General features: G+C 48.7%; 2 protein-coding genes across 4 annotated transcripts in view; one reads left to right on the forward strand and one right to left on the reverse strand.

Annotated features, from left to right (window-relative positions):
* Positions 1-6: 6 nt before the first annotated feature.
* Positions 7-14,744, reverse strand: part of LSP1 (lymphocyte specific protein 1) — a 46,347-nt gene continuing 31,609 nt past the window's right edge. For all 3 annotated transcript variants that reach the window (XM_057372158.1, XM_057372160.1, XM_057372159.1), the window contains exons 6-11: positions 12,401-12,444; positions 12,148-12,229; positions 11,641-11,781; positions 10,795-10,875; positions 9,807-9,921; positions 7-246 (exon numbers count right to left, since the gene is read on the reverse strand). In XM_057372158.1, the coding sequence (XP_057228141.1) occupies positions 9,832-9,921; positions 10,795-10,875; positions 11,641-11,781; positions 12,148-12,229; positions 12,401-12,444 (438 nt within the window). In that variant the 3' untranslated portion in view covers positions 7-246; positions 9,807-9,831. The remainder of the gene's footprint in view (positions 247-9,806; positions 9,922-10,794; positions 10,876-11,640; positions 11,782-12,147; positions 12,230-12,400; positions 12,445-14,744) is intronic.
* Positions 3,547-6,349, forward strand: PRR33 (proline rich 33). The gene is made up of 2 exons (XM_057372179.1): positions 3,547-3,570; positions 4,269-6,349. The coding sequence occupies exons 1-2, from the start codon at positions 3,547-3,549 to the stop codon at positions 5,883-5,885; spliced, it is 1,641 nt and encodes a 546-aa protein (XP_057228162.1). The 3' UTR covers positions 5,886-6,349.

The raw sequence follows: 14,744 nt of genomic DNA on the forward strand, positions 1-14,744 counted from the left end.
AAAAAAAAAAAAAAAAAGTCGAAGAGTCACATAGAAAGTTTAAACAGGGATGAGTTTTGCCAGCTGATCTAGTTCCTTTCATCCATCAAGAGGCAGTGTGGGGCATTGCACATACCCCAAGAGGGGTCAGGCTGTACCCAAAGCAACTGACAGCAGTCAGGAGAAGAGAAACATCCTTCAATTATCTTCTGTGGAGCAGAGGAAATAGTGGCGTGGAGGGTTGCATTGAGCCAGGACCAAGCTCAGCTGCAAGAGAAGAAAACAACACGGTTATGGATCCCATTTGGCCTCTCATGAGCAATACCCTGGGCTGAACAGGGGCTGTATCTTCTCTAGCAAATACAGGTGGGTTTCTCCCACCCATTTTCACAGAGCCCTGTGAAGCAGCCCTTAGGGCTGTGGCATAAGTGAAGCACGCAAGGTGTGTCAATAGTCATGGCAGAGGAGATGCCGAGGGCTGCATGCCCGGCAGAGGTCACGGCCGCACTCCTGCCACGCCGTGTCCCACCCCGAGGAGGAGATTAGCAGGTTTCCTCCCAARCCCAAGAAAGCCACTCAAGCAGAGTGTTCCCACAGCCCCCAGCAGCCACAGCTCTGTTTGGGACCATCTGCAGCGGTGTTGGGTTCCTGCAGCTCTCCATCTGCTCCACGCACGACAGCTGGTGCAGCCRAGGGACTCCAGCACACAGATGACTTTTCCATCACTTGATAAATGACTCCTGCCTGCTGACACTCTCCCCACTATTCCCAATTTGGGGCTGACTGCAAATGGAGCCAAGTCAGGAGAGCAGTTAGGGTCCAAGAGTGGGTGAGCACCCATCCACCCATGGAAACTCACCCAGCAGAAGGAAAACTTAACCCTTTAAAAGCCTCTCAATTTCYAKGTCCAGTWCCTTCTAGCTTATCACAAACCCACMCAAGTTTCTCAGGCAGTACTTGCCCTGCTGTCCCTGGGGTTTTCAGGTCCAGCCTTTCCACTGGCAGTAAGACAAGTCAGTCTRTCCCTTTACTTCTGCTTCATTAGGTGGCAAGGGGGAAGACAAATSTTCCTTATTGCAGTATTTCTCCTGAGCATGCAAAGCTCTGAAGGAGACTCAAAGCCATGCATGACAGGGAAGACAAACAAATTAAGARCTGCTTTCCTTTTGCTGTCTCTCAGCATCTCACTGCTCCATTAGTCAAGCACACAGATTCCAATACAGCCATGTGCCATGGAAGTTACCACCCATAAGGTCTCCAAGACCCACAGCACAGCAGGTTTCCAGTCAGATGGAATGCTGAGATAGCAGTAAGAGTAATTTTTAAGAGCACAGATTATCGAAAGAGCAACAAGTCTTGAGGTTTTACAGCACAAAGCAGACTCAGACTCTGAGAGCAGAGGGAAAATTTTCCTGCCTTGTGCATATTAAACTTTCCATTCTGGGAGCCCCCATGCCCTCCTCAGTAGCATCTGGCTTTGTTTGCAGCAAGATCCTTCTCTGACTCAGGTGAGAAGCTTCATTTTTCTGGAGTGCAGCAGTCCATAGGACAAGGAAAACACTCAAAGAGCTGCTCAGTAGYTGGGAAGTTCATTGCCCTGCCTCTTTAGTATTCCCTACACAAGCCTGAAGCAGGTCAGCCTTATAAATCTGGTTTAACAGTGTTGCTGGATCATAGCTCATCTTGTAGTACAGGCTGTCCATGGGACCACATTAAACAGGAGCAGATGAAGTCATTCCACAATAAATCCTACCATTAGTTGCATTTATTTGCTCACCCTTCAGCAGATTAAAAAAAAAAAGAAGGCACAAAAAAACTCATAAGCAATTACCAATTCCTACACAAACAAAGAGAGTACWGTCACACAAAAGTACATACATGTCCCTTCAACTGAGACATTTTGGCTTTCTGATCCAGGAGAATCTAAGATACCCATGAGGTTGGGGAGGAAAGCAGGTATATGATAAAGGATTGGGCTCTCAGCCTTTTTTGGGGACAGTGCAGACTTGCTTTATTCCAGGAGATACTGTAAGAGACAAATCCTAATCACAGCCCTGTACCTAAGGAATGAAGCTGATAAGACACTGGGAATGCCCAACAGTTGTCWCCCCCAGCTGACACAAATCCCCTCCAAGCCCCCTCACAGAAACAGAAGGTCTCTCATGCCTACAGCTGAASTAAATCATGGAATGATAAAATAGCTTGAATGGGACCTTTAGTTGAAAGGGACCTTTAAAGGTCACCTAATCCAACACCCATGCAACRAGCAGGGACATCTGCAACTAAATCAGGCTGCTCAGACCCCCACCCAGCCTGACCTGGAATGTTTCCATGCACCACCTCCCTACAAAACCTGTTCCAGTGTTTCACCACCCTCAGCATAAGAAAAYTTCTTCCTTATATCTAGCCTGAATCTACCCTCTTTTCMTTTCAAACCTTTATCCTTTGTCCYATTACAACACACCCTACTAGAAYATTGTGGCYTTTTAACTTGTAAMCAGGACTTGTAAGAAAGATGRGGACAGRTAAAGTGTCCTCATGGTCCTCTCTTTTCCAGGCTRAACAACTCTAACTCTCAAGTCTGTCCTCACAGAAGCATTCCATCCCTCTGATAATTTTTGTGATCCTCCTCAGATCCATGTCTCTCTGGTACTGAGTGCAGCACTTGCTTGGCACTGCCTATACCCTGCCCACCACCTCTGTTCTGGAGGACAGCTCATCCACCATGGTGAGGGCTTGACCTTGAAGCTTTTGAGCTCAACATGCCACCTCTTCAGTGCTTTTGTTTACTGCTGCCTTTTAAAAAAAGAAGTCATCCTTCTCCCCCCATCCCCAACAAGTTTTGGCAGACACCCCACCTGCCTGCTGGGTGTGGATCCCCTTCCCAGCCCAATGCTGACAGCAGCACTGCAAGCCCAGAGCCAGCCCTGGGCACTCGAGCACAAATAGCTGTCGTGCACTTTGGAGAGTTCTGTTCAGGATGGTTTTCCCCGCACGGTAGGTATCATGTTACACACCCACACTAACCAGAGCAGGCTGGGAGCCACCAGGAAGGGAGCACAAGCCATGAAATAAAGAGCCCCCCTGGGCAAGCCTGACATCACCCTGCCCTCCTCTTCCTGCTTTCAGGATGCTCAGTTGCATCCAGCACCAGGATTAAGGGGCTCAGTGATTTACGCCTCATTTCATAGCAAAACTCAGCAACTCTGCGGTGAGCAAGAGACMGGATAGAGTCAGATTTCCTTCCTGGGGCTGCCAAAGAGTCACTGCAGGTCAGAGGCTCTTTGGAGCTCCACAGCTTGCTCAGGAAGAGAACTCCAGAGAGAACTGAGACTAGTTCAATCCTGCTATCCCCAACACAGACCCTCAGCTCCACGGTGCTCAGCAATCACTGAGCTCCACTGACCAGGGCTCACCAGAAAAGAGGTGGCGATGAGTTAGCAAAACAGAACAGGAAAAGCAGCCATGAATCCCTGCAGGAGCAGCCCAGGATTGGCCAAAGGTCTGCAATGGCCATGGGAGGTAAGACCTGACCCACAGCACAAGCCATTTCAGCTTCACTCAACAATGAGTGACAAAGGCAAGGCAGTGGTAAAGCTTCCCAAGRGAAGGWGAAAACTTGGTTTTATCTTGGAGGAAAATGTTGTCCCTGTGCTTCATGCAGCAAGAAAAGGCCAGCCAGAGCCAGCACTGTGACAAAGCACTTCCTCACTGATAAACAGAGCTTTGGAGAAGCTCTGCATTTCACAGGGGAGTCTTCATGCCAGCTGAAATGAATCAAGGCCAGTGTTGACTTTGATTCAAATGACACATGTAGTTTATGGCTGTTCTGTTCTRTGTAACATTGTATCAGAGTATTAATAACCAAAATTTGGAAAGCCATGAAACATTCCTGGGTTTTGCCTCTGGAGATGTTTCAAAGCTTCAAAATTTCAAACCCACTATGTTTCCCTTGACATTTCCTTCCAAATCCCACCAGGACTTGCCAAGACACGAACATCTGGGGTCCCAAGRAGCTCTCACTGAATATTGTGGGCTAATGCCAGGAGTGGAAGGGCTCCAGGTTTGGCAATACAGCTTCCCCCAGGACATCTCTTGCCGTGCCACACCCACCCTTAAGAGTGGCTGAGGTTACCTCAGGAGAGTAACAAARCCAAGACTGATGCTCTTCTCCCACAATATTGACTCCATGCTCACAGCTTTTAGAGAGAGGAACAAGAAGGCTTGTGCATAAATATCGAGCCCAGGGCTAAGCCCACACCAACTCTAAACTTGGTCTTTTCTTGCAGGAAATGACAATGCTGATAACAGTATCATCCTCCACCCAGCCTGTTCCCATCCACCACCCCCTTTCTCCCCCTCCCACCCTGCCAAAGCCTGGCAAGGACAACCTGCGGCTGCAGCGGCTGCTGAAGAAGGCAGCGAGGAAGAACGCCCTCCTCCCCTCAGAGCAGAGCAAGTCCTTCCGCTCCAGCCTTTCACCCGTGAACGAAGCCAGCCCCGACCAGGAGCACGCTGAGAGCGCTACCCCAGCAGAGCCCCCTGAAAGCACAGCACCCCCCTGTGTCCCCCTGCCACCCCACCTCTCCATCAGGCCCGTCACCCACCGYGCCCCCTCCCCTTTCCGCAAGGGGAAGCCTTTTGCGCTGAAGGTCACCGAGCAGCGGCGCATCGCCGAGCACGTCAGGCTCACAACCTCCTCGGCCATGCCCCTGCTGCACAAACCAGGAGCTCCTGAGACTCCCCAGCAGCCTGAAGGCACGGGCTCCCACCTTCCTTCTCCATCCAACCCTTCAGTATCCATTTTCCCCCAGCCTCCTCCTTCCAGTACACCCAGTCAAGAAGGGATGCCAGAGGTTACCTATGTCACCAAGGTGAACGCTCACTTCCACAGTGTCAAACCACCCAGGGCTAAGACTCCCACACCAAACCYGACCCAAGGAACTGTCAGCCACGAAGACAAAAGGCCTTCTTCCCCAGCACCTCAAATAAACAGCTCTGAACCATCTCCAGAGCAGACACGCACCTCACTTAAAGACAGCAAGGTCACGGCACCCTTGCTGGAACCTCCCTTCCTTCCTGCTGCGGAGACAGAGCCTCCTGATCAAGCTCCCAAGCCTGCTCCTACTGAAACGCCCAGCACCTCTGATGCCCACACCAATAAGCCTACAACCCATGGAAGTGACACCAAAAAATCTGCATCAGAGACAGCTCCTGAATTACCCAAGCAAGACAGAGACATCCAAAAACCATTGGCATCCAGCACTCCCTGGAGGAAAGCACACCCAGCGACAGCAGCTCCAGCACARGCTGCTGGTAGCAGCTCCACCTCCACAGACACCATGGCAGAACACAACACCAAACCCCAGCTGACCCCCAGCTCACCCAACACCAGCCATCCCCCCAAGGCAGAGCCGGCACCATCGTCAGGAGAAGCAGCAAAACCTCCTGGAAGYGGTGCCAGCGGCTGGCATCGCCTCAAGAAGCACTTGATGGTGCAGCCAGAAGCCACCAGCTTCCCAGAGTCCAAGCCAGAAAAGGCAGGACAGGAGGAAGGGAATAAAGAGGACACTGCTCAAGCAGTCGTCAAGCAAGACTGCCTGCTGGTTAAATCAAGAGCCATGAGAATGTGGGATGCCATTTTATACCAGGTGACACTCCCCAAGGAGAGGAAGCAGCAAGCAGAAGAGAAGCTGYCACGGAAGCAAGAAAGCTTCTCTCTTCCCCGCCGTTTGCCCATCCTTCTACACAAGCCACGTTTTGACGCCCGGAAACTGAAGGAACTGGCTGCCAAACCCATGACAAAGATGAGCACCATGTTTGAGCTGAGCCTCTTCCGACCCAAAGGGGCCGAGGAGCACTCCAAGAACTTTAACAGAACGGCATCAGGATGGTCAGTCAACTGAGGCCAGGCAGCTCCACACCTCTGGAGGTTCCTGCAGGGCACCTGTGACCAAGTTTAYTGCCCAGTGGAGACAAGCATAAGGAAAAAAGGAAATGAAACAAAACCCCTCTGAGCCAGCAGCCCCATGCTGCAAGTTTAAGGGATCTCTCCATAGGTTTAACAGCTTAAATGCATAACTGCCACATCCACAGGTCATGGGAAAACAAACATGCACTTGTTTTAAAAAGAGTCAACAACAATCACTGGRTGCAGTAACAGAATGAAGGGAGGAAGGCACACAGTGAAGAGGATGAGCTGCCTACAGAAAAAAGAGACTGGTTTAGAGGAGGATAATGGAATCTGAGGGTTTTTTTTGTTGCATTTATCGAAGACAAAGATAGATCCTAGAAACAGAAGCAGTTGCAGATGAGRTGAAGGAATCTGGGTTGCTCCATATCTCTGGGGAGCCTTAGAAACCAAACTCAAAGAGGATACATATAAACTATCTTCTCTACTGAAATCTCCATTTGCTGAGAACAAAATGGAAACTCATCCTTTCATGCAAGGCTCAGACAAGAGATAGGATAAGATATATCCYGCTCCCACAAAGCAGTTCCTCTGCCTACCAAAACAGGCATCATTTGACATTCTCCTAGGCCAGTCTACTAAATAATAATGCACAGAAAGATAATTTTGTTTCAGTTATCAAGTTCTGTTATGTATTTTACCATGTTTTTTCCACAACTGCTTTAGCATGGAGAKAGCCAATTCTGTATTTAACAAGGTGCTGGTTTCTGAGGGGTTCTGCCAACCTCATGTAGTCTAATTCTCAGGGCAAACATCGTGACAGTTGCATTCCTGCTTGTCCCTGGTGCCCTGCAAAAAAGGGTATTTAAAGGAAAATCCCCCACTCTGCCTATCCACAGAGACAACTGTGCTTTCCAGTATTACAGTCACCCTCTGCACTTCCACTGCCAGCAGGCTTGGAAGCTTGTAACCCTGAAAGCTTGGAGATCAACTATTTCTGTTTCACAAGGGACTCAGTCATATGCTGGGGTGTTCCTACACAGCTAATATAGGATTGCCATGTTTAGTCCAAATAGAATATAAAGGGTTGTGTAGAGAGTTTCCTCTTTCATGTGCAGAGGATATGGAATTGACCAAAATTTCCTCAAGCCAAACTGCAAACGCAGGCTTAGAAACAAAACAAAGAGCCTCTTTTTGCCTTTTTTGAAATCTTCCTATTTTGCAGTGATGCTATGAGAGCAGTTCAGTTAACAAACCTTCACTTAAAGTTTTCACTTTGCTGGCCTTATCTCTATTTTGTAACCCCTTCCCTAGTGAGAGGGCARAAAAATGAGTAGGCAAAATAACCTAATTATCTCAAGTGTGGAATCCATCAAACCCTCAGTTTTCAAAGAAAAAGGTAAAAAGAGCTTGGAAATTTGCTAGCAATCACAAGTGGATCCTAGGTAAGCCTCTGCAGGATAATTTAACATTGCTGTGAGAGAAGGCTACAGATAAAAGATCCTCGTAAGCAGCACAAACATAAAAATTTAAAGAGTGCAGCAAAAAAAACACGTAATGCAGATAAAGATGGCCTTACCATRGAGTGATAAATGGCACCTTACTGCAGGATGGAAACCTCTGCACAGAGGTCTGCATGCACAAGAGCCCAGTATTAGCATGAAGCAGCACAGCCAACATCGATTACAYTGGGGAGGCTGAGTGAATCTGGCCAGAGAAGGTGTTTAAGGAGTGCTTGTGCTGTAAAGCAGCTTTTCTCCTGCAGCAAGGACAAACCAGCAACCCTCATCTCAGGCTTAGGTTTTGGATCTGCCAGGCACCCAACCAGGCTGCAATCCACACCCCAGCCCCACTGCACGTGGATGAAGGATGGAGAAATGCCACTGGGGAGAGCAATTCACACAAGCAGAAGGAAGCAGAGAGAAAGTCAGAGTGCATGGTTCAGTCTTTTTACCCCAAAAGCAAAGGGCAGAGACACACAGTGGCACGACCCTGACATGAGAGCATCACAAAGAAGGGGACACACCCAAGGAGGCAACAGATTTCCACCCATGGCTGTGCACTGGAAGTCATTAAGAGAAGGTGAACACYTCTGGGCACAGTTTGGTTATTTGTCAGTGCCAAACAGCATCAGGCAGCTGCCAAGAGCCCAAATTGACACTTCCAGAACAGCCCTTGCTCCACAGCCTGCAGCAAGGTCCTGCAGCTCAGGAATGGAGGGGAGGAGCAAAAACCACACCTGTGTTTAAGCAACTAGAAAGAAAGCTGATAARGTGGTGTAAAGCAAGTGACAGGGGTGAGCCAGAAGGGTTTGGGAGCAAAAAGGCCACGAGAGCGATCCAGTGGCAGGGGAAAAGGATACATGTAGTCCAGGGGGTGCAGAGGGAGCTCACGGCACACAAAACAGACAGCAAAAAAATAAGCCGAGATCCTTCAGCGATCACAGTCATTCTGATATTCACAGTAACAAGAAAACCCCAAACATGTGAATGAACCCATAGGGGAACAGCATTGTGCCATGGCTGTTTGGAGTGCTGGGTGGATCCTAGAGGACACCCCAGGACAGTGCCTGCCTTTCAAAAAAGGATGCTGGACAAAGACCAGAGCCAAAGGCACTTTCAATTGAGCTGCTCAGAGGAACTTGGGTAGGGCAAACAAAACCTGCTGACAACACAGCAAAACCTGTTTGCTGTAGAAAACTGAAGCTCAGTAGGTTCCCACCTGGTGCACTGAAACAGACTTCAGGAAAAAGAAGACTGATCAAAAGAGAGACCTTACAATAGGTTTCTGAAAGTCAGAGGGAGAGAAGCGAGCTGAGGACACAAGTTCTATGGGCTAAAAACATGGCTTTGGGCAGTCTTGGGCTTGTACTGATAACCATTTCAAAGCAGCATTCAGAAGGGCATCTCCTCTAAATGGGCACTACAAAAGGAAAAAACAGACCTAAACAAACAATATGCAACACTCAGAAGCCAGCTCCTTGAAGGTGGGGGGGAGGGAAAAGAAGGAACACAGGCCCCAAAAGAATTCAGAAACAAAAGGTGTTTTGTAGCAGGCAGAGCTATTTTAACCTTGGCAATGAAATAAAGCTTCTTTTTTATAGCAGGAAAATAAGAAAATGAGCTTGTTTTCACCCTCAACTTCCTCTCCACTCATTGTGCCAGATGCTGCCCAGTTGAATCCAACCAGTTATCACCCCCCTCTACACCATTCCKCCTTATTGCCACCCTCCCCTATCATCCACTCAAGATAACACCAGGATATCTATGAGCACAAGCACAACAGGAGCATGAGATCCAAAGACTATTTCAGAGAGCACAGAGGCAGTGGCCCAGCTCTGCCTTCCCCTTGCTGCACATCGGAGAACAGTCCTTTCTGCTCTGTTGGTCTACCCAGCACAGCAGATGTTCACATCCTTCMTGCTACATCCTTATAAAGACCGGTTCCAAGAGGTTACTGAAGTCATTAGAAGTTTTCTCCCTGATTAATTCAGTAAATCTGGGAATTGGACCCCGGGAACATTTGAATTTCAGAAGTACATCGGCCCCCATGCTCAGCCAGAATGACCTTCAGCTATCTGCTCCTTGCAACTTAAGAGAGCATAAGGAAAGAGGGCAGAGAGAGGCTGTTCCTTTGAACTAGCAAAGGCAAACACATCTTCACCCAAACAGCAGCAGCTCAGGGGCTTACCCTGCAGATTTAAACAACTGAGGTGTCCAGCTCCCCAGCAGCAGCAGAAAGGCAGAGACCAAAACAAACCCCTGCTATGCACCCCCTCCRTTCCAGCCCAGAAGCAAAGCTCCAGCTGTTCCCATACAGCACCTTCCAACTCACCCCGAGTGCTGCTGGCAGAAACAGCCCCAGCACCCCACCACAACAGCCCAGGAGCTCCATACACCGTACAGATCCCACCTACCTGGTTAATGAGTTCTCCAGATACACTATTGCTCTGCAGCATCATCTATCAACACCTTCTTGTACTGGCCATGGCCTGTTGCAACGAACTTRTACTTTTTGCCAGAAGGAACGGACTGAACAGGAGACAAAGAAAGAGCCAAAGTTAGCATTTTTCTCTGTTAAACAGGCAGTCAAAAATCAAATAACTGAAGCCAGAGGAGCACATGATGCAGTTGCCTTTAATCCCAGAGAGCTTGGAAACAGCCTGTTCTGCACTCCCTTCTCGCCCCTTCCACACAAACTCTCTGCACAGATCCATGACCACTTTCCATAAGGACAGGTAACACAACAAGCACAGGATATGCAACAGGAAAAAGATGCAACACAGGCATTGTGAGGGAGGGCTCATCTAAGAGCCCAGACCCCCAAGGTTGTTTTTATCCATGGTAAGAGACTGATTTACCAGATATTGGCAGTTTCAACACAAGAACTGACGAGATACTTTGATCTTTGATCTTCCTCTCCCAGCACAGACAGTTTGAGCAGTAGCTGCTTGCTGCATTTTAAAAGACATTTCCACAAACATTCCCATAAAACCCCAGATCCATCTGCAAGTGATACTGTCTTAGGTTCAGTTCACTTAGTTTAGCACATTTTGTTTACTCTCAATGCTAAAAAAAGCATAACCAGAGCAAAGTTACTCAGATTTGCAGTTCCATTTGAGCCTAGAAGGCTGGGACTCCTAACTCATGGGCTGAGAACAACATGCTATTCAAGAGACCCTTCAGCATTACTGGATATAWAAGTATTTTTGCCCCCATTCTCACCAGAGCTGAGCCAAAAGCAGCTCGCTGTCAGGAAGAGCTCCTAAGTGTGCATTTGCAGCAACAGATACAGGCAGCTCTTGTCCCTATAGAACATCATCTTCATAACACATTCAGCCCAGCCAGCAGCCCTTTTCTCTGCCAACAGAATGAATGCTCTCATACACACAGATGCTAACTCACCTTGATACTGCTCTCGGGTTTGGGAGTGCCCTTCTGTTCCCAAAGGCTTCTTTTGCCCACAATGTCTCCAGCCACGATATCCTGAAAAAATTATGTTCCCATTACCCTTCACTGCTAATGCTGCTGAATGCATCTTTGTTCACATACATTTCCAACCCACACATCTGACTTCCTTTATTTAATTTAAAATATCACATCATCTGACCTGTAACAGCTGCAGCTAAAAGCCATGACTGTGAAAAYATCTTCCTGTTCCCAGTGTATCCTATGTTTTCCTATCACTCTCTTCCACAAGGGTCTGAATTACATCCAAAATGTTTATTTTCTTAAGTTTGTTAACTATTTAGGAAMTGTTAACATCGAGGCTTCTCTACTGTAAGGAATTCTGCTCCCATGGACACAGATATGCAACCAACATGCTACAGAACCAGCCCCACCCACAACAACCAGAAAGTGAAATCGCTGAGAGCAATACATAATATTCTCTGAGTTCACAAGATTAATCACCTTGGTACGAGATGTACGAGATATAACTTCATGCTTGACAACTGGAGCTCAGCCCAAGCCCCTGCAGGYGACATTCTCCCCACCAGCTGATTTTATTCCCATCTCAAATCAGAGCCTCAGCCAGCCTCACAGAGGTTTTCCTACATGCACCACCACAGAACCATCTCCAAGGTACAAGGCCTTACAACATAATGGAAGATCTCTAATACAGATGGCTGTGGAGCTTGTAGGCCCCACAAACAAGAGGTACCAACAGGATAAGCAAGGATAATGCACATGGTGCCCAGGGGCCAGCTCCTGCCTCCAGCACGAGCAAGCCAAGCTCTCCAAGGGACGCACCTTGCAGGCTGAGGGCTTCACAGCAGATTGAGCTGTGACCTCCCCGGTCTCCCAGAGGCTTTTTGTGCTGGCTACCATCATGCTCATGCTGGGAAGGTCAAGAGAGGGCTGCCGGCCAGATTTTGGAGCCTTTGTGGAGGTCTGGAAAAGAAATGGAGACAGTTCGCCATCAGAGTGTGTCTCTTGATTGTTTTCAACCTCTGTAACTGGAGGGTCCTTGGAGAGCAGGGGCTGTAAAAGGAGATTTATAGAGTCCTACCAGCTCCTGTCAGATACTCCCATTCTTTAGGCAGAGAACATGAGGATACAAGGATGGGACAGGTTGCTAAAGAAACCTACTTTATGATAAGGAGGGAGACACAGACAGGGGTGAGGAGTGCTCCCATCCAAGGGAAGACAATTTAGTTGTCACCTCACAGGCGGCAAGGCTAAGAGGAGCGGTGGGAGGGCAATATCAGCAAGGAGGGCTCCTTGCAGGGTGGGGGCAGAGACAACACAGCAACCCACCTCAATGGCCTGTGTGTACTGCTCCAGCCTGTCATCAATCTTGGACACGGGCAGGGGAGGCTGACTCTTCTTTATGCTGTTACTGCACAACAGAGAGGAGGATTCAGGAGCTCCCCCAGYGCCTCAGGCAGAAGGGAGGACTTTGAGGGCCACAGGCAGCCTGCCATTCCCACCCTTCCCCCAGCAGCACCCGCTGACCATCTCCATTTGCAGGAAGCGACCCGCTTTACTCTGAGACCAACCCTGGAAATACCTTTTCTGTATCGAGCGGTTCAGYGACTCAGTTCTGTCCGTGATCTGAAGGGGGAGGAAGAAGACAAAGATGTAACTGTTGTTCATAGACTTCAGATAGACGACCATTTCTTGGCCTTGATCCCTCACCCATATTTTGGTTAGAAATGCCTCACTCAGCCCCCATGTTCCCCTACTGATCAGACAGTGAGTATTTCCTTTCCTCTTTCCCAAGCAGGGGAGAAGAATCCAACCAATTTCARTGGCAAACCAATGATATGTAAATTGACTGACAGCTGAAACCCCAACCAAGACCATTTTCTCTACTCCCTCTGGTGAAGGAGAGGGTCTCTCTCAGACCCTTGGTCTCCTAGCCAGAYACAAAAGGGGAAATGGCAAATACAGAAAGACAAGGGAGAAAACAAGAGGCCAMATCTCTAGAAGAGAAGCCAAGCACAGGGGCAGCACAGGCGTGAGTTAGGGCAACTTATCCACACCAGGGAAGCACAAAGACAGGGAAAATTAGTGCATGAAGCCACCTGCAAGGCAGCTCTTCACATCAAGCCATCAGGAAAGAGCATTGCACCAGAGGTTTCTGTGCAATGACTCTTTGGCCAAGACAGGAAGGCAAGCAAACACTCCACAGCCACTGCAGGAAAGGAGAGCTGAAATGTTGCTAAACCTCATGACTCTTTCATGCCCCAGAAAACAACACACAAACACACTTCAATCACCTTGAAGCCAAAGGGGAGGCTTTCTTAACACCAGCTCCCACAGAGTCAAGGAGCAGCAACCAAGTAAAAAGGAGCCTTCTCCCCCCATAAAACTGCTGCCCGTACCATGGAAACATCACCTACCAGGTTAGCAGATAAAAAACAGCACTAAATGATCCTGTTAAGAAGCTTTCAGGATGCCAAAGCTAAATTTTAGCTAAACAGAAGAGAAGGTAGTGTTACAGAGAGGACATATTTGCCAGCTCTGCCCAAGAGCACGAGGCCCATTAGAGAACAACCAAACAGTGCAAGCCTGGCCAGCAGAGGTGACCTGGGGAGAGCCACTCTGCAGGGTCCCCCACAGCAGCGTGTCACAAGCCCATCAGCCAGCTCTGTCTGCTGTCAGCTCACTCCTCTGCTTGGTGCTGCAGGAGCTGCTGCTCATCCCTGAGCCACAACTTCAGAGACCACATTGGCCACCATCGATGGGCAGGCTGGTACCTCAGGGGGCATAAAGAAAGGGAAATCTGCTACATCTCTGCCTCAGTTTCCCAACCACAAGCACATGCCAATAGGAAAAAGCCCTGCCAACCCTGCTAGGGAGGTGGTGTGCAGGTGCAAATCACACAGGGGCATTTCTGAAAGGCCATGAGCACCAGGTTAAACACAGAGGGGCCAAGAAAAAGCTGTGAGTGGCAATATATCTCAGTATGGCAGTCTAGGGAGGAACAGAGTTTCACTCTGCTGCTTGGACACCACCTCCACGCACCCCTGCCATTTCCTTGCAGTGAGAGTTGTGCCTTTCTCTGGTCCCAAGCACTTTCTGAAGGCCAGAAGAAACCACAGCTGCTCCTTGAGCCAGTCTCAACTCAGGGCTCACAAGCAGCCTGGACCAACACAGGACTGGTTCCAGCTTCCCCCTTGCCACCAGACACCTCTGTGAGCCCATCAGCTCATAATGGCCCTCTGCAYCCCAAACACTCCATCCCCCGACAACCCAACACCAGCCTGTCCCAAATGCGTGCCCAGCCCTCACCAGCCACATCTGGAAGGGGAACACGCCTCCAGCTGCAGATGCTTTTATCTTTCCACTACAAGCAGGCTTTCTGCTGAGCTTTCTGTGCCAAAACACCTTCTTGGTGGCCAATGTGTTTAGTTCTCAGTGTTCACACAGCCCTGCTAGCTCCTTCCTCTGGAAAGATTCCAAGCTCAGATTTTTCCTGAGCAGCTTTACATCCAGCTTAGTGTGCGGGTGAGCTCTGACATCACCATTATAAAACACAGAGAATGTATTTCTAAACCTTTCCCTGGGCTAATCCTAGCAGCAGCAGTTAAGCTGAGGTCAAGAAGCTGTGTGTGTTTRGGGGGTTGTAATGACAGAAATTCCAGCATGTAAAAGCTCCTGAAGGTATTTCCCACATTTTCCTATCAGTCCCACTTCAGGAATAAGCTTTGGCTACCCCCACCACACTTTTCAAACCTCACATTAGCACACAGCCTGCATCCAAACCCACCCTGTCTCCCCTCTTTTAATTGGACTATAAAAAGGACTCTCTATTAAGAGCAAGAATCTGAAGGCTGTAGATGATGAAACCTTCCTCTTTCATCTATTTACTGATGAAAAAGGAAGTACTCATCCTCATCCAATCATGC

This window comes from Malurus melanocephalus, unplaced genomic scaffold (genome assembly GCF_030028575.1).
Source record: "Malurus melanocephalus ecotype Western Australia unplaced genomic scaffold, MMel_1.1 scaffold_165, whole genome shotgun sequence".
Lineage (NCBI taxonomy): Eukaryota > Metazoa > Chordata > Aves > Passeriformes > Maluridae > Malurus > Malurus melanocephalus.